The sequence below is a fragment of the Thermobia domestica genome, chromosome 1 (assembly GCF_964235325.1).
Source record: "Thermobia domestica chromosome 1, izTheDome1.hap1.1, whole genome shotgun sequence".
Lineage (NCBI taxonomy): Eukaryota > Metazoa > Arthropoda > Insecta > Zygentoma > Lepismatidae > Thermobia > Thermobia domestica.
The window spans coordinates 191,888,206-191,915,313 of record NC_137454.1 but is presented as its reverse complement, the minus strand read 5'-3'; the positions used below and the strand labels follow the sequence as shown (position 1 = coordinate 191,915,313).

The window sequence follows — 27,108 nt, the reverse complement described above, 5'->3', positions numbered from 1 at the left end:
TTTATAAAAATCGGGGTATTTTCAATCAGCACCCATGTTAACGGAGCACACATATATTCTGAAAATATCGGTATGCTTTACAACTCTCTCACTTCTTCATGATCAAGAATGTTCCAGTTAGTTTCCTTTTCCACACCAGACAAGATGCATAAAAGCGTTAAAAAAAAAAAAAAAAAAACCAACAACCTTTTGAAGCTAAACAGAAAGACCAGCCAAGAAAACTATTAACATTCATGGATAACCGTAATCTCCAAAAGCACTATTGACTAGACTTTAATAGAAACGCAAAATATTTCATCAACGTGGAAGAAATCTAATATATATTAGTAACCTTGGACCCTCATTTAACCTAGAAAGCACATTTAAATGCAATCCATCAGAAAGTAGCTCAATGGATTAAAAGTAAATGCAGTCATACATACTAAGAATTTATCCAACCAGTTTTACCCAGAACACACAATATGGTTTTCTGCATCAGATATTTTATGTAAACGCGTGATGCTATTAGAATAGTTTATTAAGAAACGATTTTTGGTTGCATTGTTCCACACGCTCACTATGTAATCTCATGAACTTTCCTTATACTCTTTACTACTTCGAACAAATTCGATGTAAATATCTTGTATATGTAATGATTATTCAATCCTATGCTTCTAGAGATTACATTTTGATGCAACTCATGATACACTACCACCTTTTTACATTACATCCTACTTTCCAACAAGACCATGACCATATCAACTACGTCCATTATATTCGATTTAGCATTTATCATCCCATTTGACACCATATATATATATATATATATACCCATTCTTACACGGGTAACTCTTGGACAGGACATACCCATTGCTTCCACTGTATTTGTTACTTAATAAGACTGCATTTTCCCTTTTAACTGAACCTTTGTGTTGTTGTTGCTAATATTATATACAATTATATAAATCATCTGCTACACCTCACAATATTATTATTATTTATCTTAATTTATGAACTGTACTTTTCTGACATATTTAATAATCTCTTACACCAACTGAATTAATGTGAAACAAACAAAAATCAAACATTTACTACCAGAGAAACAGCGTACCAGTCTTCAGACAATTAGAGGAAAAAATATATGAGAATCCATACTATTTCCCCTTTATTATATGATGAAAATGTTCACACAACAACCAAATTTTAAAAAAATCCCTGAAGCAGGATCAGAAACGTTTAGTGGCTTTTGCCATATCATAAAGGTTTTTTTTTCTTCTTCTTTCTTGTTCGAGAAAGTCACTTTACACAAAACTCGCATATAGTAATATACCTAGGTATACATTTATATTAATTGGAAGATTTCAGGTTTCAAGATTCTGATGATAAATTCATAATTCCTGATGTACACATTGTTCTTTATTTGACTACAACTTTTCTTTACAAAAATGTACATATATATATATATATATATATATATATATTCATATATCTTGAGTGTATTCAAATTATACACTTTCTAACGTTAGAAATATTTACAGTTCTCATCCGTTATGGGGCAAATACATTCGAAGTAATTTAACTTACATTCATTGCCATGTAAGAAATTTATCTGATCAATTGCAACTTCCATAGAATATAAGTCATTAGTCCACTAATCAGCAGGATGTAACTTAGTACATAAATAAACACTTAACCCAGAAACTGCGCCATTGGGTCATCATCTCTTCTCTTCTTCATGTAATAAGCTTCCATTTCTTCATCTGTCGGTTTCTTTATCTCACACATACTATTGTAAGGTCTCTTTCGCTCATCCATGGCCAGCAATCTATCAGCTTGTGCCTGACGGAATTCTTCTTGAATCAAAGCCTATGGAGAAACAAATACGAAGAAAATTTAATCATGTTAACAATAATATTAAAATTCAATGATCACCTAAACATTTTATGGAAACACACCGTAAACAAAATAACTATCTTACATACGGCTTCTTTACAAATTAAAACGTAAATTTACGAAAACTTATTTTATTAGAACTAAGGAACCTAAATTAAACAGAGACGGAAAATCTCTTCTATGGAATTACATTATAAACTATTGGACATAAAATATATAAATCCACTGCAACATTCAAAATAGGGAATACTCCATACATAAAGTAAGTACCTCAACAGAACTGGGTATTGACAACATTGATACCAAGATGGCAATAAAAAATCGTGTTCTCTGTTACTGCTGAAAAGTGGAGAATTACATAAAACATGTCGCAGACATCGAACAAGTTAACGTGTCTTGCACAATGAATTTGACAATAATGATCATGTTGTCACTGATATGGACCAATTCCGATTAGAAAGCGAAAGTGAAGACCTGCTGTAAAGTGTAGAACTGGTAGGATGCAATTGTTTTGATAATAATATATTCAGTGATAATTTCAATAGAATGCAGTTGTTTTGATAATATACTCAATGATAATTTCTAAGTATGATATTAATTTGCACATGAAATTAATGTATTAATTTGCACGTATGAAATTAATCTTTATGAGAGATTAATTTCAATTTGCACGAAGGACTGAGAATGAATAATACTTATTATAAAAGACAAACATCTCAGTACGTAAATGTGCGTAACACTAATTTCTATCAGTAAAAAAGTCGTGCTAGTAGTCATTTTTATATATAAAAATTGAGAAGTTGGAATATCTATTTATATCTCAATTTTGAAGTAATTTTTCTCTTGATCCCATGGACGCAATTTCATTCAACGTCCTCCAATTAATATAAAAGAGCACAATTGGACATTTATCGAAGTTGGCACTTTTATTATTGACACGAAAGGCATTTCCTTAACTTACTGTTGGAGTGACTAACGCCGTAAAACGGTTCTTTTTCATTTTGGTGCAACATGGCAAGAAGCTACACTTTTAACTAAAAACCGTTTTACAGCGTTAGTCACTCCAACAGTAAGTTAAGGAAATACCGCTCGTGCCAATAATAAAAGTGCCTTAACACAAATTTTTGGGGAAAATATTTTTGACTGACTTCAGCTCAAAGCAAGTAGGGATTACAAGAAAGCCTCTAGAAGGAAAATAAATAGGAATACTATATTTATTAAAATCGATTTTTATATAATTCTGAGGGTAACTTCAAATATCTTCATTTCCCCACTTTCGACTGATTTTAAGTCGCGAGGCGGCGATTTTGAAGTCAAGCACACACACAGACACAGGCCATACTGCATCAAAATCAGACACATTTTGTGAAGATATTTCTAGAGCAGACAGACAAGCAAATGCCGTAGAAGTCTGCTTAAACTCTTTTTAATAAATGGATCGCTTTTTGTTACTAATACACCTTTACGAATAATCAATCGTATTTTGTGATGACTAGAATTATTGCAGCTGGGAACAGTCCTGAACAGCCAGAAAGAGAATAGTTCTTTTTTGTTACGCGTCAAAAGATGATATTTTATTGCATCTATAGTCAACATTCTGAAAGTAATACACAATAACTCACTCGCTCTTTGAAATTTCCTCCCTTCCTCAATTCCTCCTCTATCTCCATACATACATTTCTTTGTAAGCCCTTCGTTTTCCTCCAGTTTCGAGGTGATCGCTACAAGCTTTCTTTTATACTCGCTGGAGACATTAGTAATGGCAAAGAGTTTAAAAAGCAGCATCTGGTGGCCAGAAAAGCGTACTTGTTTCGTCATAAAAAAAGACTTATGTATACAATAACCTTAAAAATTACATTGTTTTAATTCAATTATTTCAAGATAGGAAGGACCCTAATGGTATTTAGATTTGAGCATTAATCTTTGAGTAGTTCTACAGGAATATGTTGTGATGGTTTAGCCAAGGCGTAAAATTTCCGGTCCGAAGGTCGCCACTGGCGACTAGAAATTTAGAGCTGGCGACCAGTGTTCAGTAGGAATGGTTTCTGCCTGAACTCTCAGGACTGCGCAGTTTCTGTTTCGCACGAAAATAATTGTCACTGAATGAGAGAAAATACGAAATGTGAAGTTTTCACAACTGACATGGAAAGAAAGTCTTCACAACGTTGTAATTCGCTCTTCCTTTCCCATCCGTCAATCGAAAGATATAAGATAATTTTAAATATGCATATGAATTGTCCAATTCAAAATTGATTATCCTGAATCTAATTGTGTTTTTGAAATTTTATGCCCTGATATAATATCTCTCTTTGTCAAACCAAAGGTCGTGTGTGCGTGTGTGTTGGGGGGGGGGGACTCTCAATTTGTACGTTGACAGATACTGGCGACCATTATTTTTGGATTGGCAAGTGCATCTGATTTTGAAATTTTGCGCCCTGATTTAACTGTCACTAAAACTGTATTGTTTCAATTTAATTATTTCAAAATGGATAATGATGATGCTAAACACGAACGTATTCAATTATTAAGACAAGGCTGCAAACATATTTAGATATCAGTGGCGGATCTACCCCCGGGCCGGGGAAGGCTCCCCCCCCCCTCGTCTTTTGAGTGACAATAATAATTGAAGTGATTATTTATATATTTTTGAAAGTTTATAGTGAACTCATGATATACCTATCATAGTCTGGGTTCTGGTTGCCCCCTCCCCCCAGTTTTTACCTTCTAGATCTTCCTCTGTTGAATATGAGCATTAGTATCTTTGTAATTAGTTAGTGGGCAAACTAAAGAAAAAGAATGAATGTAAACAATTAGTCTTAATTAATAATAATTTTAACCTATAGTGAACAGCAAATCGAAGGCTTAGTGGCAACAACTAGTAATAACAATAATAATTATAACCCATGTTTGTACGCACTAAAAACTGAAAATATGCTGGCAAATATGCACTAAAAGTTAGAAAATATGCACCATACGTAAAACGTGTGATATACACTTAAGAAGAAGCTCATTCATTCAGATCGACTTGTTTACAATATTTATTACGTTCACAATGAATTTCACAAAATACTTTATACAGTACGAATTCTGGAACTATATAAAACATAAGTGGCCCCAAATAGCGTAGTCGCTAATGCTTTCACCTTTCGTGTAAGTGATCCCAGGTTAGATTCCCGGTGAGGACAGTCGGTCTAAAAAATGTAAAAGTTTTTTTTAGGCCAGTCATGATGAGTGAGGTTTCCCTGGATTTTCCTCATACACACCAGGCAAATGCTGGGATGATACCTGACATAATGGTCCCAGGCCACTTCTTTCCTTCTCTTTCTTTTCTTCCTCCTCAATTACCCGGGTAGTGTGATCGCCGAGGAACGTCATTCCTCGTACGTGACGTACTACCATGGCCATTGATGTCTTAAACCCAGAACCTAATTCTTAATCCTAATTCCATATAAAACACGAACTAGTACATAGTTACAAGCACCTGCTAAACTGACTTTGAATAGACTTCACTGGTGTGGTCTTTCGTCATTGGTGATAATGCTCAGTTTGCATATAGGGGTGGTGAAAACCTGTGATCATGACGAGAGTTTTGTATTTGAAGGGCATCTTAAAAAAAGTATTTCTATCAAACTATGATTTGCATATAGGCATATGCATTTTTTTAAAAAATCCGGGCAATAGTAATAATAAAGTAATATAAGAGAAAACTACTTCTTTGAGTCAATTGTATTTCATTCCTATAAAGTTTTTGTTTATTGGTTTAAAGCACTGAACACTATTCACGGGAGGTCAGCCCTCCTTGTTCGTTCCGACGACAGTGGAAAGTGGCTAATTCTCTGAAGCGGTTGCAACATTCTCCTCATCAACAGTATGGGCGTCAATGTCCTTTTGATAGTTGTATTGATGATAAGACAATTTAGTGTAGGTTGTATTTTCACTATAATTACAATGTAATTAATGACATGAAGAAAGAGTTAAGAAACACAACTGCTGCTGCAAATTAGAATTGCCAGCTCTGTTCATAGAATTGCTAGGTGGAAGTATGAACACACCTGTTACAGTGCTTGTAATATCAAAAATAACCAAACGGTGCGGGAGACCAGGGTCGATTCCCGGTGGGGTGGTTTAGATCCCACGTTAACCTGCAGCTTGACGTCTCATATAGCCTCGATGCTGTACGAGACGCTAAAATCCAAATTAATAATTATCTAGAAACAATCTTATACAATACCCGCACACCACATGGTATTGTATTGTATTAAGTACACATCCAAGTTCTTTTTCAGTTAATTTTGTGTTGGATTTATTTTCTCAATCTAATCAAATATTTGTTCATCTTTATAGATATCTTATTTGTCGGTGCAACATCAATTCCAATATCTAACAAAAATTGGATACAAAACGAGGAAAATTATAAATAGAGGGTAATACCCAACAACAATGTACAGAAAACTGTTGTCTCCGCTATTTCTGACTTGCATCATGAAGAGTACAAACAAAATAGGATTCAGATACTTAACTACAAGTATAAAAGGCATTTGCTTACCTTCTTAAGCTTTTCCTCTTTATCAATGTCTTCATCATCAGATGATTTCTCCCTCAGTTTCTTCTTCTTCTTTTCCTTTTTCTTTTTCTTTTTATGGGATTTATGTTGTGATGTTGATTCCGGCTCTGATTTATCTGACACCGCTGCTGGTGTTTCTTCCTCCTCCGAAACTCTTTCCTCCTTATATAAAAATTACGAATGATAAGTAGACAATCAAGATTAATTTAATGAAATTAGTAACATAAGAAGCAAATATTTGATTTTGTGGGCTACAGACAACGGAAAATAAAATAAGCTTTTGCCTCTCAGACTAACTCAGAAAGCAAATATGGAAAGAAAATAATCTATCTTTACTTCACGTATCACTTAGTCCCCCTTATATTTACTCTTTTCTCTTAGAAATATTTCGCGAAAACCGAGAATGATGGCGAAGCACTGACGATCCACGATATAAGCAACTTCACGCAAAAAGAAATGAGGTTCAAGAAAATTAAACACCAGTGTACGATATTGCAGTTACAATCAGACATCATTTGACATGCTTCTCCTGTCACCGCTTATTCTATTTTCATACTTCAACTTGAAACTAGACATTTCTTGCAATGTATTAATAGTTTACTGGTTCTGTGATTACTGGTCTCTTATAATTGTTTATTTTTCAGAAGACTAAATAGAAGACTAACAATAAATACTTTTCAGAATTTTAGATATTTCACTCTCGGTTTGGGATTCTGTATTTTCCTGAGTGAAGAATTACTAAAGAGTCTTTTTAAAGCATTGAAAATGATAGTTTATTTTATAAACTTTCAGAAAATAATTTAAACTTGAATTTAAAAAGAAATCGGTTGATAATGTATTTTATAGCAGTAATTAATTAATTAATTTTATAAATAAATAAAACTTCGAACGTGAATTTAATGCTCGAGTGAATTTTTCTTTCTAGCCATCGAACTTACACCTTCAGTAAATTTTAAAATCCTAATTACCTCAAGCTACTTACATAAGCTTTAAGAATGGAAGTTTCCATGTGTTAACCTGAATCTTGTAAATCAACTGGGACCTAAAATGACTATGTTTTGTGTTAAAGCCGTGTCTATTTAAATAAGTTTTGTTCCTTCAAAGCTAAAATTTAATTTTACTTGCTTAAATAGAAGCCTGCGAGTGATAGTGAATATACTGATAATCTTGAAATAATTATAAAAATTGAATAGGTTTAAATTTCCTGCCTAAAGGGATTTACTGACTAATAAGTGCTTTTATCACGAGTATTGAAGACATAGCTTTGACGTTAAGTGATGTAGTTTCATTTACCCCGGGAACGGTCGAGTGTTGATTTGTGACGCGAGAGGTCGACAGGTGAGCGTGGCGCTCACTTGCAGTATAATTGTTTCTACAGCTGTTAACATATTTCTATATGTTGACATTTTGTGACTTACTATTATTATTATTATTATTTTCGCAAATACAATTATAATGCGTTTATATAAAGCCATTTCTTATTATAAGATTGAAATTTCTAATGAAATGAAAGATATAAATATCTTAGTGTAAACACTCTACTTATGTCTTTCGATACCTAAGTATTTCAATAAGACACCGTTCTACTCCATGTCTCATGACTGTCTTCAAGTCACCCATTACACACCTAGCAGATTCAGACAGTGTGTTTCCCACACATTGGCACTTCACAGAGAGCACATCACACAGTTTTTTTTTTTTTTTTTTTTTTTTTTTTTTTAATGCTTTTTCGCAAGTCACAGCTAAATCTGCTCCTTGTTGCGCATGATCTCGGAAAAATTATTCACGCGATCGATCGACAGGTGAGCGTGGGGCTCACAAATTGTGCATAGTCCATTCATAACGCCAGTGCTACTCCAATTGAAGAGTATGGAAAGGTGACACTTGACTAACACACACTAGACACATCAAAAGACAGCTACAGGGCGCCTCAGGTCTATGACCTGATGAGGGCGGCTTTCGAAAGAAAATATAACTAAGGGTGAGGGCTGCGCTCACCTGTCAACCATTTCCGGGTTAAGGAATTGAATTCAGATTTTTTAAAATTCTAAATAGTAAATTACGATGTTGAATTTACTATTATGAAACAGTGGAGCGCTTTTGAAAGCACTTCTAAGGTTCTTCTATGTATTTAAATATCATTAAATAATCAATTTAATATGCAATTTTATCAAGCTATGAATCAATTTCTCAGGGTGTCTACTAAAAACAGAGAAAAGCTGTTTTTTGTTAGTAACCTACCAGAAAAACAGTTGAGAAAAATGTGCAGTAACTAACAAAAGCAAGCAGAATTCTCAAATTTAACTGCAGTATGATTCATATCTCTTGGTAGTAGTAACCTTTTTACATTTTATTTTTACTGCATGAGGAAGTTATAAGAAATATAAATTTAAGTTCTAAGCTTATGTTAATTTATATGATTACGTATTACTACTGCATATTCTTCTTAGATGGAGGGAATGGTAAGTTACTTCATTTTTACAAAATTTATCCATACAATGTATCATTATTAATTCACTGAAAGGAGATGCATATATGTACAAGTAATATACATATACATATGCTACACAGAAGGAATTACTACGAAACAGAAATAGAGAAGTTACGAAATAGAGAATAAAAATAATTTGGATTCACAATTAACTTTTTTAGTACAACCAGGATAGGCCTGGTCCAAAGGTGATATTCGGAAGTCCTTGAATTGAAAGAAGCAATACTAGCTACCCAGATCTTTTGTGCTTTCTGCTTGTACAATAATTCTGTAAATAATAAATATAATGTGTTAAGATTGGAGCATTTTGAGTACATTCTCTCTCTCTCTCTCTCTCTCTCTCTCTCTGTAGTAGGCAGCCTGTTACTGCACTGACAGATAAGTATACTCAGGCATTAATTTCCATAGATGGTTGAATACTATACCGAGTAATATGTATAATACTGCACAGTTTGTGGTGAGTGTGTTCTGTGTATTCTTTTGGTGATGATAATACTAGTAGATGCAAACACAATTGGTATTCATACTTAGAAACGTAAATACATCTTCTATATTATTTATTTTAATATGGAGCGACATATTGATCGCAATAATAGTTTTGCTAGAGCTTTTACTGGCCTCATGGAAGGTTCATTCACACATTTACTAAAAGTGGATTCTTGTAATAACCGACAGAACATTAACAAAGAGTTAATATTTTATATATATATATATATATATATAATCACATAAATAAATAAATAAATAAAACTTGTGCAATGAAAATTCTTACCCTTTCTGGTATATCACTGACTTTCGTTTCTTCCCTATTTGGTCTCAGCTGTGGAACAGATTCAGAAGCTGCTACTTTGCCGGCCTCGCCCGTACAATATGAGTTCTGTAAAGAATGAAATCAGATGTATTTCACAAACTGCCCCGAAAGTAAGTTTTAAAGATTATCACCAATCCTCATAACGCCCACTCACAACTTTTTTTTTCCTGCTCGGAATGACAAAACTCACTTCATATTATATGCTGTGCTTTTCAATATATTACTTAAACGGAAAATAAATACTTATGTTTCTGTTTTACATTTTACGGTTAAGCTATTATATATATATTTATCTCTATTGAGAGCTTACGTATATACATAAAGTTTACATCTGCCTTATAGTAACACTTTGTTTGAAGGTTCTGACCTAAGACAAGTTCTAGTCCATGTATCCAACAATGTCACTATGACTCTAGAGAGAGGTAGAGCAGTTACCTTCTTTGTCCTAGGTTTAAGTGTACCTAGAAAACTAAAAATTAAGAGAAGAAATAAATTAAGAATTAGGATTACGGATGGAACGGGAACAAGAACTAAGAAATTAGAACTTAATTATACTCATTACCTTAACAGTCAATTATTATTCCCTCCAATATGTCCGCTTTTCTCTTTAATACTGTCACGAAACCAGATCCTTCACAAACATGAGCAATAAATCTAGAATAATTGGAGTTTAAACCATAAAAGAAAAATACCTACACATTGAAATTAAAACTGTTAAAAACTTCATATTTGAAAATAAATTCTACAGCAACGACTAACTTTTTCAATACCGTTAATAATATGAATGACATTATTATAATATGGGTAACATTCAGGTAACATCACATCTGAATATTTACATATGAATATTTACTACTGCTATTATCACTACGAATTAAGATCATTTACGTATGAAGGAGAGGGGTAAAATTCTATCCCCAAACTTCTCCAAATTAAATTGATGTAATCACGCTGCAAGATATTATAGAACTCATGTATAGTCTTGATAACAGATGTAGAATTCCTCGGAGTACTTAATTTCATTATTCAATGAATTATTCCATCGTTATATATATATATTTAAAAAAAATCCCAACGTCCTCATTTATATTAAGTAAGCTTCATGATATGTACAACAAATTAAATAGAATGAAATAATGTTCTACAGTGCACGTCAACTAACCTTACAACGTTCAATATTATAGATGCAGCTAATATCAATAACTTCCGCTGTTATCTTCTACTGACCTAATTATTGGGTGTGTTAGGACAGTTCAGATACTGCAAATAATCTGAAGAAAAACACTACTGTCAAACTACTACAAGTTTTATACTAATGAAAGGAGGAAATAACCGATTTAAACTTATTTTTACACACCAAATCCTCTGTAGGTGCGAATTCACATGTGTGGTCTGAGTGAAAGACTACCGAAGAGTCAGAGAGTGAACAGCTGTTCTGGGAGCGGACTAAGTAGCGTAGTGGTTAACGCATCGGCACAGCGTGCCGAAGATCCCGGGTTCGAGTTCCGCTTCAGTCATGCACTGTTTGTGTACTACTACAAGTTTTGTTAAAGTTTCTGTATTGACAGAAGATTTACTACGCCAAGGTAGGAGCTTTTCGTGTTTATTTTACTACTTGTAATACCTAAAATTTTGAATACTATGCGATCAGTTGACTTTCACTTTGAATAATAATGAGCTGCATCTTGCTCATTTTAATTAAAAATATTTAAAAAAAAATATTGTACCTTACTAGCTTTTGAACAATAGTGAACAGCATACTAGCTGATATATTTCTGGCCAAAGTTTATATCTATCTTTGGGATAGAAAGCAAAAAAGAAAACTAAAAGAACACATTTTTACACAGATTCCGATTTCCCTAACATACATAAATAACAAACCTTCGAACAGTAATCTCAGTTTGCACATTACACAAGAGTACTGTATACATGGTAGAACGAAAGTGCGAAAAGAAAACTAAACGATACAATTAATTGTTTGCACAGTATACAAACCTTTATAAATGAATGACAGCACTTGTATCCCCATTGTCCATCTCTCCAATACGAGCCCCAAACTGAAGTATGGTTATTCACAAAAATGTCTTCCTCATATTTTGATCTAACGATTTGCTTTTCCTGGCCCTAAACAAATGAAAGAATACTTTATAAAATTCTGTTTTTAAATGATAATATATAAAAAGAAGTACAATTTGAAATAACCGCTCTTATTACAGAATACAACATATAATATCATATTTCATGAATTTGTATTAATATTACATTTGCATAAGACCAATGTATATAGTAACAATGTAATTTCGTTTCCTAGATTGTTTTGTTTGCACTCCTTTTATTCTGTTCTGTTCCGTGGTAAACAGGATTCAAAATATGCTTTGCCTTTGCGTGTTATTTACGATACCTTATAGTAACAACATCAAATAAGCATAGTTGGAAAAATATTTAAAAATTTAACAGATTAAAATTAAATATAAAGCTACGGAAAAGTAATTGATTAAATTGAAAATTGATATCGGAAAAAGCTAACAGTTAAAATTAAAGATAACCTCAAAATTAATTGATTAAAATTAAAATTAAAAATGTCAATTTCAGAACTACGCAATGACACTTGTCTTGAATTGTGAAAATTGATGTAAAATTTAATGGATAAAATTGTGTATTTAGGAAAATTAATCGATTATTATCGAAAGTTACAGGTTTAAAAACAAAACTCATCATCATCATCATCATCATCATCATCATAGGTATTCTGCCATTATTGGCACGTCATTTGCTGCAACTGAGAAGTTTTTATGCTCCACGGTCTTCCGCTAACCTCTTCGTCTTCACGTACGATTTCTCTGTTTTAATATCGTCCATTAATTGCTGTCTCCTTCGCCCTCTCTCTCTCTTTTTTCTCCCACCATACCCTCTAGCACGTCCCTCACGATACAATTCCTCCTTACCCAATATCCCAACCAGTTTCTCTTCCTCTTCTTAATAATATCTAAAAGTGTTCTTTTCTCTCCCACCATTCCTAATACTCTCTCATTCGTTTTCCGTTCGATCCAGCTAATTATTTCCATTCTTCTCCACACACCCACATTTTGTAAGCTTCCGAATGCAACATTCTAATCAATTTGACACTAGTCATTCGATAATTTTAGAAAATAAAGATTGTGCACTCAAATATGTATAGATGATATGGACGGTAATGCGACATCTGGGCCAGATTTTATTTGCCAGGCGATCTGAAACTTATTTTATTTTCAAAGTTAACAGAATATTAAACTGTAAAACAAATCCAGAAAAAAAATATATGACAATCTATTAAACCAGAAGATAATGCAAGGAAGTCGGTGGTAAATTGCATAAGCTTTGATTAATAAGAGCTCGGAAAGTCTGTCAAGCGGGAACGATAATAAAAAAATATACCTGAAATTATCGTTGTTCTGCAGAAAGGCATAATGACATAGATTTGGTAGACGAAAGTAATGTCTTAGATAATTAAGGAAATATAAGGAAACTAATGCATAAAAATGACACACAAGTTCGTAATAAAGACTTAACAACATACATAACAATTAACTGTTCCTCTTACCTTAACCACTTTTCCATATCTGGAATATTCTACATAATCTTCAGTTTGTGCCAAAAGAAGGCTTCGAGGAGGAACCTGCAAATGCTCATCTCCACCGTATCTCTTGAGAATGCTATCCTGAACCTGGCTTTTAAACTGTTCTTTCTTCTTGTCGTATTCTTTCTGTAGCATTTCCAGCTTGGTTGGCTCTGCCAGCAGATGCACATCTACACCCTTGTCATACGCTTCCCATGCAAACAGTTGTGCTTTGGCATGTTTTTGTGTGTCACCAGTAAATCGGACAAAGTTCTCTCCAGCATAATCCACACTGCAAATAACATCATTATTACGAATATTATCATACATCTATATATATATATATATATATATATTACATTTTAAATTAGTTTTGTCTAATTTCTTCTTGGGACAATACGCAATCAATAAATTATTATATAAAAATGTCAACTCTGAACACTACCCTAATAACAGTAAATTAATATTACCTGGTAGCCTCACAAATTAAATTGTTCACATTGTTGCAAAAGATTCTGAACGTATGACTTTTATTTTGTATTTTCCATACCACCGTTCTTTATATATTATTTTATCCCACCGTTTTGCCTTAGACTAATGAACAGTACATATCAATGTCTTGAGTGGAATTCGAACCCGCGACAGATATTCTTGCTATCTCAGCCTCATGCCTTTGATCACTCGACCAGGCTAACCGGCTAGTAACAAATTGATAGCAACTAGCAATACCATCTATTATTCTCGTAGTCCCATTATAAGAAAGGCACTATAGTAATTTGTAAATTATTAGTAAGAGATATAAAGAATTCATTCTGCACTTCATTATAGCCATGACACCTCAGTTCCAGTGTTCTCAACTCTGGTGGGCAGTGTCATAACTTGGGAATGGACAAATCGTGTATATACAGGTTTCCTCAGGATTCTCCCACACTTCCTGCACTTGTTTTGTAATCAGTCAGTCACATGTGTCGTTGTCTCCTGTTGCATATATTCGTGAAAATTTAAAAGATATTTTACCGTACATTCCAACATCAATGTTCAAAATCCTGATAAAGTTTTTGAGCACAAGAGTTATAGCTTCAAATGCCTATCTTGACAATCTAGGTAAATTCAATTTTAAAACTGGAAACCATCCTAGCTTTTCCTGTTGGTCTAGTCCCAAGCGCGCGTGTGCCTTTGACACACAGGATCCTGAGTTCAAATCCCGGTGGAAGAAGCTTAAAATCTGAACGCATTAAGGTGATTCGTATTCCACTTTAAACTGTAGGTCCACGTCTCATACGGCTTCGTTGCTAACAGGGACGCTAAACTTCAATTTAATCAACTAACTTGCAAGCATCCTTATATAAAACTAGAGATTATGTCTTTTTTTGTATTTGCAACTACACAAAACAACTGGTTTTCGTACTACTGTGCTAAAAAAAACATACAAATGAAAAACTATACGCACGCACTTAGATCTATCTTCGTACACAAACACTGTTTCAGTCGATTATTCGCCAAGTTTGAAACCAAATTAAGATTACTGTATAAAGTTTGGATATCATTATGTTATTACTTACTCCTGAGGGTTTTCTCCAGTATTTTTATATGGATTATCCCTCATCGATCTAGTTTTGGGATCATAATAAGCCGAGTTTGGATCCAAATTCCTTAAATATTTCGCTGTGTCTTCACGTATACGAAGATTCCTCACTGTGATTCTTTGCTTGCTGTCCACTTTGGTACCTGGCATATCTACCTCATCGACGTACTTATCCTCATCGTCATCATTATCAATTTCTTCCGACTACAAAAGAAAAATAAGCATATTTATCATTTGTGTATGCTGCTATATGATAATTCTTCTTAACACTAAAATACTAATTACAATATTGTTTTCCTAATAATACTTTTGGATTTAAGTCACACCTGAACAAAGCGAATGATCCGAATTCCTTCAAGGAAAATGTCGTTTTTGAAGCAAGGTATAACTGAATTGAGCTGTTATAAGTGTAACCAACTTCTAAAATGATTGTCTTAAAAATTATTAGTTGTTGTTATTTTTACTTTTGCCACAGAAGACCCACTAGCCAAATAGACAGAATATCAATCCTTGATGTACATAATTTTGAAATTGATTGTTTATAATAACTCCACCCTCTTCATCCACAGAAATCCATCACAAAAAATAAAACAAAATACATACGTCTATATCCCTATTCGGGACAAGAGATGTGGCCTATACGCTGTGTGAAGGTGAGGGTACAGACTACTATTATCTCAGCATATAAGAGGTGATATAGTTCTAAATAAATAAACATATAATACAATATAACAACAAAATAAATAGAAGAATGCCTCTAAACTGAAGTAAGTTAGTTACACATTTAATAAAGATAACTATTTTACTTATAAACTGTCTGTCCTCACATCATGCTTCCATATGGACAACCACAATCTACTGCGTACAATCTACCTAGTAGGTTTTAAGAGGCAAAATATATGAAATTTCTTTTATAAGTAAAGTGCAAATCACACTTCAAAGATATCTAATAGTTGGAGAAATACAAAGAGGACAGGACAGGCAAACACTAAAATTTATCGTTTTAATTTCTGCCTAATAACTGAAAGACCTACCACAGCTTCCGCATCACCAGACATCATGCCAGCCTTCAGTTTCTCCGCTTTCAACTGCCTTTTAGCTTCTTCTATTTTCTGATATTCTTCAATGATCGCCTTATGTTCTGATGGATCGTAGCCATTCCACCTATCTCGTTTTCCATCATAGTCCATCGCCAAAACAGGCTGGATAAATTCATCCGGAGAAATGTTAGCACCTACGAAAACATTCACGAAATTACCCAACTAGATAATAGTGCTACAATTATATATAATAACAATTTCGACTATCATGTACTCCAGTGGAAAGAAATAAATTAGCACTTACTACTTAAACATTTACAATGTAGATAAACCTACTAAATTATAATAATGTTAAGTGCTACGAAAGCTTGATATATATTAATGCAAAATAACGGGAAAAAAATAATAATAGTTGACTATTTCAAATAATTAAATGTCTATAAATAAGCAAGAGCATACAAATACACATTCTGAAAATGTGTAATTTGCAATAATATTTTAAACCCAGAAATTGTGTGTCAAACGTATATTTATACAGAATGAAAGAGATTTACCACTATTTCGTCACTTGTTATATATACACAACTGATTAGCAAACAAAAGTAGTTAACTTTCTCTTGTGATGAGACTGTTTATAGATGTGCTACAAGCTTGTGAAAAAAAAAAAAAAAATGACATTGCATCCACTCGAAATTTTGATGTATACCAAATAAGTGATGAACAATCGAAGAAAATACAGAATGCTAGATAATTCCCTTACTAGCGGACTTCTAAGGCTCATAGTGAGTACTTATTTGAGAACATTTAGAATAGGAACCCATGTCCGGAAACCAACAGTTTGTCCGCTACGGAAAACAGCAGCAAAGAAAGTGTGAAAATATCTACGGAGAGATAAAGGATAATACTGTCGATCTCACCACTGAGGAAACAATTGTGGATTTTGTCGCCTTGTATTGCGTCCAAGTCCGCCTAGACAAGCCGCCGATGCACATATTATACTTACGACTGGGACAGACCAATACTAACTGATAAAGAAGAACATCATAATAATAAGAGGTCGAGTATCATAATAATAAACAAAGGGAAAGAAGAGATGCACCGAATAAATATCACAATACGAGACACAACAAACCAGCAGAAAGCACATGCACAAAAACAGAAAAATGCCAACAACAGCCCAAAACATGAAAAGAATATGTAAGATCAAAAATGTGAAAAAAAATATCAACAGTATTACTGGATACCGGAGTGGTCCATAAGATGCTGAAAAGTGCGTAACTGGAGTTGACGAAAAAATCATCAAAAAAGCATAATATTGGACATATGCAGAATTGTAAGAAACTTGCTACAAACCCCAGAATAAAGGAAAAATCTCAGAGAAACAGTATTATATTAGGTTGTCTAAAAAGTGTTGAGCCTTTGGAGGTCAAAATTCAAAATACATTTATTGTGATTTGAAAACAGAGTAACATTATGAAAATGACACCTTATGACCACACATGTACTATTTTCTTCGATTACCATTTGCCACTTTCCAGGAAATTCCATAATTCCCTCGCTATGAAACTTCTGTGGTTTCTGGTCAAAAAAATTGTGACATGTGGTTTTCTGAAACTAACTTAACACCATCCATGGAGTTCTGCAGAGAATAAAGGAAATGATAGTCTGATGTGCTAGGTCTGCGTTACACGAAGGATGCACTGAAACCTCCCAGCTAAGTTCTCTCAATTCTTTAACGGGTCGTCCAAGATGTATGCGGTCTAGTAATGTCATCGTGGTATGCGAACTCTTTCTGGAGACCAGTTCCCACCGTTTCTTTTGAATTGCTACATGCACTCGCACTAACTGTCAACTGGCGCCAGTAGCTTGTCATGCACGATGCCCTTCCAATCCCAACAAACGCACAGCATAATCTTCCTGAGCGTCAGTATGAACTTTGCCAAAAACTGTGGAGCTTCTTTCCATTTCGATCACGACCTTTATCGCACACTGCTGTCATATGTTATTCACTTTTATCACTCGTGATCAACCAGCTCAGAAATGGCTCGAGTTCATTACATTTCAACAGAGATTCGTAAATAGCAATTCGATCGAGTACATGTTTTGGAGTCAGATCATGTGGCACTCAAAAGATTAACCTTCTTTCTGTAACCAGCTATCTCCAAATGGTTTAAAACTGTTGGTGATGGATGTTTAGGTTATTGGTGATGTCATGACTGCTTATATGCCGGAATTGCTCGACTTTTGTCAAAACATCATCTACCTTTGCTGTGATTGGTCGGTGAAGGAACATCTTAGACATTGAAACTTCCAGAACGAAAGCTACTAAACCATCTGACGGCTGATGCTTTTAATAACGTATTGTGTTCATAAATAGCACAAATTTCTTCACGGGCCTGCACAGCACTTGCGCCTTTATCGAAATAAAATTGTAAAATGTAGTGCAGTTTTGAGAATAGTTCACTCGTTTTCATGGCGCAATGGTTTACGTTTCATTAGAATAATTCCAACAGTTTTTGCACATCTACTAGCTTCGACTGTCAGGTGTCATATGACCTTAGGCTTGAACCACTGGGACTTTGTTACCGTGAGACTTGGGACACTAACTCTAGCTCGTGCGTAAAAGGCTCACTATCCTTTACAGGCGTATTACCTGTACTTGGATGGCCCGTATATCATCTGATCAGATAAAGTGGAGAAAAATGTCAAATTAATAATGCTAGTAGTGGTGATGACTGTGAAAAACATAACACAAGGTAACAACATTAGTAATAACATGGTATTCTTTTCGTTTTAACCATTCTGAGACACAATACTTGCCTGTATATTTAGCTCCAACTTTCCTTGGACGCTCCATACAATCTTTTTTCTTGTGAGTCATGGCTCCACAATTTTCACACGCTCCTTTTCTATATTTAGTTGGTAACTGAGCCTAGAAAGATTAAACATGTAAGAAATCATGGACAAATACGATTATTTGAGGAAAATATACTTTGATGCTTCATTTTCTCTCTCTCTCTCTCTTTTTCTTTCTGGAATACTGAAGAACGATCACTAGATTGATCATCTATTACTACTCAAAATATTGACATGATATCTGAATAATCAAATGAACAAAATATTTATCTATCTGGATAAAATAGTTTTTTCAAGTAGAAATCTTACTGATAGCTTTGCTAAACCAAAGCAAATGAGTGTGTAAACAATAATTTCATGTAAAAAAAAAAAAAAAAAAAACATTGTATTTAAGTTCTTTCATTCGTTAACCAAGACTGTAAAACTGACATGAACAACAGGCTAAGGAATAAAAATCAGGTTTCTACAAGTGCTTAATCCTTATGGGGCGTTTACACTTAGTCGATTTGCGTTCGATTCAGTTGAATTGACGTCACTTTCAACTTAATCGACCGTGTAAACGGGACTTCAACTTAATAGCTTGTGGATCGAAGGCGACTAATCGACTGGCAACTGAATTAAAAGACGTTCTATTTTCTGTGGTTGAAATAATTGAACACATCCATCAGTCTGATTCGGCCTAGTTGCTTCGATTTAGTGACAAATGCAGCGAGTCGATTTAGTCGTGCGACTAAATCGACTAAGTGTAAACGCCCCATTAGAGAGTTGTATACAATATATGTGAGGTGTTCTAAAACATACTCAAGCGAACAAAAAATAGTCCTCAGGAACCTATTTGGCTTAATAAATTTGTGACAATATGGCAACACGTAGACAATGGCTATAAAAGTTTAACAATAGCATTTTCCATTCAGCAGTCCACTGTGAAACAGTTGAAACGTGTTTACCTGCTAGAGGTCCTGGGTTCACATCGTCGAAGCCCATCACTGAAACTGTTTTTCCTCTGTATCAAAGTTATTTTGTATGTGTGAGTGAGAGAGGTAACAGAAGTTAGGAAATGTAATAAAGAAAGATGCACAGAAAGTAAAATATAAAATCTGCAGGAAAAGGAAACAACGAATTTATCTTCCACTATGCAAGTTTTTCCTAGAGAAGTATACGTTCTACCTTAAAGTTCCTCAAGAATTTAAAAGCATACTATGTAAACAAGTAGCAGTGCTACATGTATTTCACGTAAATGAGTATTTTTTATGGTGAGATATGTTTTCAATCATCACTGAAATCTAAAGTGGTAGTATGTTTGTATCACTTCCGATTCTAGTAAAGAGATTAGGATATTCTTTCTATCTCTTACCATTTTCACTCTATACCGATTGTTAAAACCGGTAGTAGTTGATTTCTGTCACTTTCGGTTTTAATAGAGAGATTAGAATAGGAATGGAATATATTGTTGGGACGCCTAATTACTGATAGAAATCACTTCTCGTTAGCTATTACGGTTTCTATTCTAAGACGATCAACACTACAACCGGAAATGGTGGATTTGTGTCAATTCCAGTTTGAACAGAGGATGAAGAGAGATGGTACAAATTCTCAGAATGCTTAATTGATTTAAAAAAAAAAAAAAAACACTTCTTGGTATCTGTTGCTGTTTCTTTTATGTAGATGAATATTGAAACCTCAAGTTGTGTGGATTTCAACTACTTCCGGTCTTAGTATAATTACGAATGGAGATGTAATGTATTTTTGGGACGCTTAATCGACTGCAGAAAACTCAATCTCTCTACCTATTATAGTTTCTGCTCTACAGTGATCAATGTTAAAACCGGAAACGGTTAAATTCTACCACTTCTGGTTTGAGAATCGGGTCCAAAAACGCATTCGATTCTAAGATTTTTTACCTTCTATATTCTGTCCATATTTGATGATGATCGATCTAGTACTTCTCGAGATGTTTTGTCTCCCAGACAGACGGACATGTAATATATACAGGTGAGTTTTGTTAAACCAAACACCTTAGAAACAATTACGCATCCACTTATGTTCGGATATTACATAACAGTTACTAATCAAAGCCTCGTTCGGTAGGAATCAAACAAAATGTTCTATTCTTTTATCTTCTAAACTTTCATTCTATGTATTACTACTGACAATCCACGGTCAATTTCCGTGGTTCTTATCCCCGTTGGGAGTTGTATTGGTTTAGATATTTCACATTAAATCGTAAGCTCTAAATTCAGATAGCACTGATTCTAAGGCATTAAACATAAATAATGGAAGTCCTACAATTTTTGTACATGAATATTATATGGCGTTATTGGTTTGTCTGAAGGAGAAACTGCGGAAAAACGACTCTAAATTAAGAAAAAGTGCTTTTTCACCAAGACAATCCACCGTGTCACAAGTCGATTATAACAATGGTAAAATTGCACGAATAACACTTTAAATTGCTCCCCTATCCACTGTATTTTCCGGATCTGGCTCCCAGCGATTACCACCTGTTTACAGTCTTAAAAAAATACTCCAGGGAAAGAGATCTGGTTCCAACCAAGAAGTGATTGCCGAAGCTGCACCGTATTTTGAGGCAAAAGATAGATAAATCGATCTACAAAGAAAGTGATCCAAGTGTTAGAGAAGCGTTGGAATGAATGTATTGAGTAATGTGTTATGAAATAAAAATACAGTTACCAGCAGAGTTATATAGGTATAACAAAAAGAAATCTCAAAATATGTATTAAAAAACATCTCAGGGATGCCAAGCAGAATATCCGGTCCCGGGTTTATGGAAACATTCGAAAGAAACACAACACAATATTGATGATTCAAGAATTTTATTTGGGGTTGAAAATGAAACTGAGAGGCTTGTTTCTGAAAATTAGTTTAAGGAATCCAAAACTGAATTTAGATAAGAGGTAGCTGAGTCAGGAACTGGAGGCGGTGACTGAGAAATACAAACAACACTGGCATAAAAAAAAAAAAAAATATCAATATGAGTGGCAACCTTCCACAGAAAACTAAAGAATATATAAATCTAACCAGGCATGTTACAACCCACAGCTCCACAATTTGATGATCAGAAGCCTGGACAAGTTTTTTTTCCACTGCTCCATCCTGGAGAGTTTGTTCCTTTTATTTTCCTGATATTTTTATTATTCTTTTCCTGTTATAATCTCCGACACCAAAGCGGTCCACAAAAGAGCCGAAAGCTTGGAATTGCAAGTGTAATTTGTTTTTAGAAATTACAATTACCTGTATTTAAAATGAATTTTAAAGTATTTCAATGAATGCACTAGTTTGATAATAATGATTTTTCTTCTTTCTTTTCTATCTTAATGTATAAAAACTAAGAACTAATTATTATATTCGGACAGAAGTCAGTTACACAAAAAAATGTATCTCGATTACAGGTATTCTTTCGAAACATAAAAGGCCAGATAAGGATTGAGACATAGGAACTCGTTGTTTCTTATGATAGCATGGAGATAACCCAAGTCTATTTGGACGTGGCTTCTGTACAATGACACTTATTTTAAAGGCAGAAACTGGCTGAAGTTTACACTCTCCTCTACCAAGAGTCGTCACCACATTGGACTGCTTACAAGTCAGGCTAATAAAGTTATTTTTACCTTTATCTTCACTTACTTTGCTCTCAATATTTCTGAAGACTAGTCTCTTTGCACTTAACACGGAAACTAGCAGACATAATTAGAGATACTGGAATCTGGAAAGTCCTTAAAACTGTCCCTGCTGTTCTTGGTGACATTTGTTAGAGATTTATGACCCTTGTTACCTAAAAATCAACGTTGCCACATCCCTCTGTTATCACTTTCTTTTATCTTCCATTCATTACTTTTTTTAATGCTGAATTTTGTTTCTTTCGATAGGGTCTTATACAAGTGTTACGGAAGTACGGCAACATTGAAGAGAATGACAGCGCGCGTGCTGCCTAAGACCAGCCGAGGGTTGTGTGGGGAAAAATTTGTAGTGGTTGGGGCAAGAGATCTCTAAGTTTGTCTGCGACAGTAGTAACATAATTTTAATGCAAACCTTGAATGCTAAGTATAAAGTTTCCTTTTTAATCGACAGATAGAGAACTCTTACGATTGAATTTCAATCAGGTTTAAGAATAAATGACAAATCTTCAAACAACACAGTGTTTTCTTCCGTTTTCACAAGTTATCCTACTGTCATTAATAAAAAGGATAACAGAAAATTGTCGTTTAGTTCTTAATCAGATGATTCGTTATGATGTGAACATAACTCGAAAATTTGTTAATCTGTGAAACAAAATATGTGAGCAACAGTGAATATACCTTGTACGGAATCAAACTAGAAGACAGAAAAAGACTTTTGTTTTTCTACAACTCACTCTACATATGTACTAAACATAGCTTGAAAACGTCCAAGTGCATTAACTGGAAGAAATATCCCAAATATAAATAATTAACCAATATGTAAGTTTCTTTTAAATAATTAATACTTACAACATTCACTCCCCTCTTATACCATTCCTCTATTCTGTTGAATTGTTTCTGTCGTTCTGGCTGAGGGCGCTGATGTTTCAACGTCGGCCCTTTGGCTCCGAAGTACCATGGTGCGGAGGCAATGTATTGAGGAATATGTGGATTTATATCTTTTCCTTCTTCATCAACTGCTGCTGGAGCTGTACCGGCCTAAACAATATATTAAAAACTTGATTAGTTCAATTTGGCATAAAACAGAAATATGGTACTAGAATTGGTATTTAAAAACAAAAAGAAAAAAAGAAAGAAAGAAAAACATTAAGTGCACATATAAACAGAAAGATGTTAGTACTAACATTTTGCAAGACTATTAATTGTAGCATTTATTGAAAATGATTGATAATTACAAACTAAAATAATCTTGAAGTCAATGTGATCACGCCATGATACAATAATCATAGTCAAAAGTTGAAATACCGAAGTTTTGATATAGTACCCGCAAAAGGGATGAAAAAGCAAAATCCTTCTATCAACAAAAGCAACCTGAGTATTCATACATGATACGTACAATTAATAGATTTAAGTTTATTGCTGGGACCTCTGCCATACTTTGTAATCCACTTCTCTTGGAAGTAAATTTTTAAAAAAATACCTGTAAGATGACCTATACATCAACCACCTGCAGCGAACTCAATTCTCAAGGCGGGGGGCGCGGTGGCTCAGTGGTAGAGCGTTCTCCTCCGGTGCTTGAGGTCCCTGGTTCGATCCGAGCTCGCGCTGTGTGGACTTTGTGGTGGACAAACACCGTGCTCGTGGGTTTTCTCTCGAGGTTCTCCCGTTTCCTCCCACTTTCTTCATTCCACCATTTCACTCATTTCTTATCATCACCGTCTCCTTTAGCCTAACCGGCATAATCGTGGGACGTAAAACTTAAAGATTTCATTTTTTCAATTTTCAAGGCGGAGTGAAGTCAGCTACGGTAATAACTATTTTACATGAAGCTTTTCTAGCATCATGTTTATTTTTTTTTCTTTTAAAGTATTATTATTATTTTGTTTGAAGAAATTTTAAGTCACCCTGATAAGTAAATACAGCTGAAATTCCATTGCTCGCGCATCCACGGCTGTACTGCCTCGACGTAATCTGAATTCTTCATAGTACGTTATAACAAAAAGTTACTACAAAAAAATAAAACCACAAGATAATCTACTTATTCGATTCTAGATAAATATGGAAATTCTGAAATGATATTTGATAATCTTAATCTTATCTATTATTCTGTGGATTACATGCTAGAAAAACTATGAATTGTAGGAAAAATAATTTTACGTAAACTTATAAGCACAATAGAAAGAAAGTCTTAATACCTTCCGTGCTTCTTCTAACTCCTTTGCTTTCCTCCAATCTTCTCGAGACTTCTTTTTCGGTTCATCCTCCAAAGCCTCCTTGCTTCTTATTATCTCTGACACAGGGGTGTTCTGAACTGCTGCCATCTTTCAAATGCTGCATAAAACACTCTTTCCTACAATATATACATTCGCATAATAATTATATTAGTAAATCAAAATTTGAATCTACTCCTATAACAAATAACAAGTTACATAACTTTTAAAGAAAAGCCGAACTGGTTTATTTGACATATTTGTTTATATTTGTTTGGCAAAGATTATGCAAGAAAAATGTGAAGACACATCACAAATAATTGTATGGTCTACAACTTTTTTGATTTCCACAATGGTCTGTATTATGTTTTGTTTAAATTATCATACTTCTGTTCATTAAATTTTCCAAATACTTCACAATTTTTCATTCTCTTTATTTTTTCTTATTTCATTCCATTTTGATCTATTTATTTCTCGTGAGATGTGTCCAATTCGACTGGCTTTCCTACGAAGGATGCTGGCTAAAAGTGTCCTTTTCTCTCCTATCCGTTTTAAAACATCATCGTTTGTTACTCTCTCTCTCTCTGCCCATTTTGTCTTCTCTACCTTTTTCCAACACCACATTTCGAAACTCTCTAAATATTTTTACTCTAACTTCCATAATTTTAAACTCTGAGCCATACAGTCCAATGCTCTATATGTAGCACATAGGAGTAGTCAAACAATATCGGCCTCTTACCTCTCACATGTATAATAAGGTAGAAATATGAATTGTAAAGTGTGCTCTTTACCACACAGTACTCCATGATGAAAATATGGTAAGTGAAGTGCTATGTATCTGAACTATAAAAGTGATCATAGAAATGTCGCAAAGCTGTGCCACACGCAAACTATGTTTTTATGCCATATACACGCTCCTCATTTATGTGTATACTCATCGCCGCTGACGTGCCTGTTCTCTAGGGCCACACCCCACACGGGCCCCCCTACTACGCTCCTGCTCTAGTTCTGTTAGATAGGAGTCAGATATTTTAGCGGCCACCTAGCATAGGTTCATTGGTGTGTTCAAGTTGGTTCTTATTTTACATTTTTCTGTTTTTCGCTAACATTGACCCCCCCCCTTCCATTCCTAAACTATCACCCAATTTTGTAATGTCCGATTCAGCTAGTCCCATTACTCGAGCAGACGGTTCTACCAAACACTTCGAGCAGACACATTTCTTACATTTTCAGGTAAGGTACTTCTTTTAGCAGAGCATGCATTAAATAATGAGCTCCATTATTACTTGCAGATTGACTTCAGGAGGTCTCAGTATAAATAGTATGAACGAATGGCGCAAAAATTATCGTGTATAAAACACGATCCAACTAGTGCTAGGAGGCCACTAAACAGCACCAATGATATCTAACCGAGTCAGAATAGGAACGCAGTAGGAGAACCCGAGTGGCAGCAAGGGGGTACGTCCGTAGGGAACAGGCGCGTCAGAGACGGGTGAATTCACATTAACTAGTGGAAAAGGGGTTATGTTCAGCAGAAGGGGTCCAGAAGCACATAAAAAATACAAAATTTACAGGAGAAATGGATGATGCAAGTACTAAAAGATAAAATAAAGTAGGCTTAATCATATCTAACCACACGAAATTTGCAATTTTTCTACTTCTTTCCATTGATTTTCGTTTGACTACATAATGTAACGTTATATTAGGTTATGTTAGTTTTGGAGTCCCTTAACGGAACATGGACCCTAACCTAACCTAATGTGAACAGAAATTGGATTGAGTATAGCCCGCTCCCCCCCCCCCCCAGTGATTTTTAACGAATCATAGTGATTTTAACGATTCATACTAGTTCATAATGAATCGGAATCGCATGTTATAAAGATTTAAGATGTAAATCTTGCGGTAAGGAAGCTTTAGTAGTAGTAGTAGTAGTAGTAGTAGTGACAAAAAACTGCGAGGAGCGGGCTATACACAAGCCCACAAATTATCGAAATTTTAATAGTTTTTTTGAAACAATTGCTGGACCCCTTCTGCTATATATCCGTGGTCCTTCTTATCGATGTGCAACTGGAGCGTGTATTGTAAAGTTTACAAATGTAATGGCATAACTACACCTAAATATCACACAACATCCGCTCCGCTTTAGTTGGCTAACGTATGAGATAAATAATAGTAAACATTATATACACACTTACGTCTGAACTTCAGTCCTAGTGCATGACAACACGCTAAACACACACACTAAAATATCAATCGAAATAAATCACTTGAGTTTACACACAGCAAATTGCTATCCAAGTACATAGTACACATGTTAAATTAATTTCACAACATTATAAACTTAACTCTACAACTACTCGTCTTGTTTATTTTTATTATTGTTCTCTTCTTCTGTGGAGCTTTCTCCCAAAGATTACTCTACACAAACAATTTGCCTTTGAGCAGATCT

The 27,108-nt window shown here is 34.4% G+C and overlaps 1 protein-coding gene across 1 annotated transcript; it reads right to left on the bottom strand.

Moving 5' to 3' along the window:
• Positions 1–1,449: 1,449 nt before the first annotated feature.
• Positions 1,450–27,108, bottom strand: Slu7 (Pre-mRNA-splicing factor Slu7). The gene is made up of 11 exons (XM_081767619.1): positions 26,855–27,108; positions 24,645–24,799; positions 23,299–23,487; positions 18,779–18,890; positions 15,953–16,152; positions 14,896–15,122; positions 13,319–13,625; positions 11,734–11,862; positions 9,700–9,804; positions 6,419–6,598; positions 1,450–1,845 (listed from the first exon to the last, which is right to left on the bottom strand). The coding sequence occupies exons 2-11, from the start codon at positions 24,768–24,770 to the stop codon at positions 1,669–1,671; spliced, it is 1,752 nt and encodes a 583-aa protein (XP_081623745.1). The 5' UTR covers positions 24,771–24,799; positions 26,855–27,108; the 3' UTR covers positions 1,450–1,668.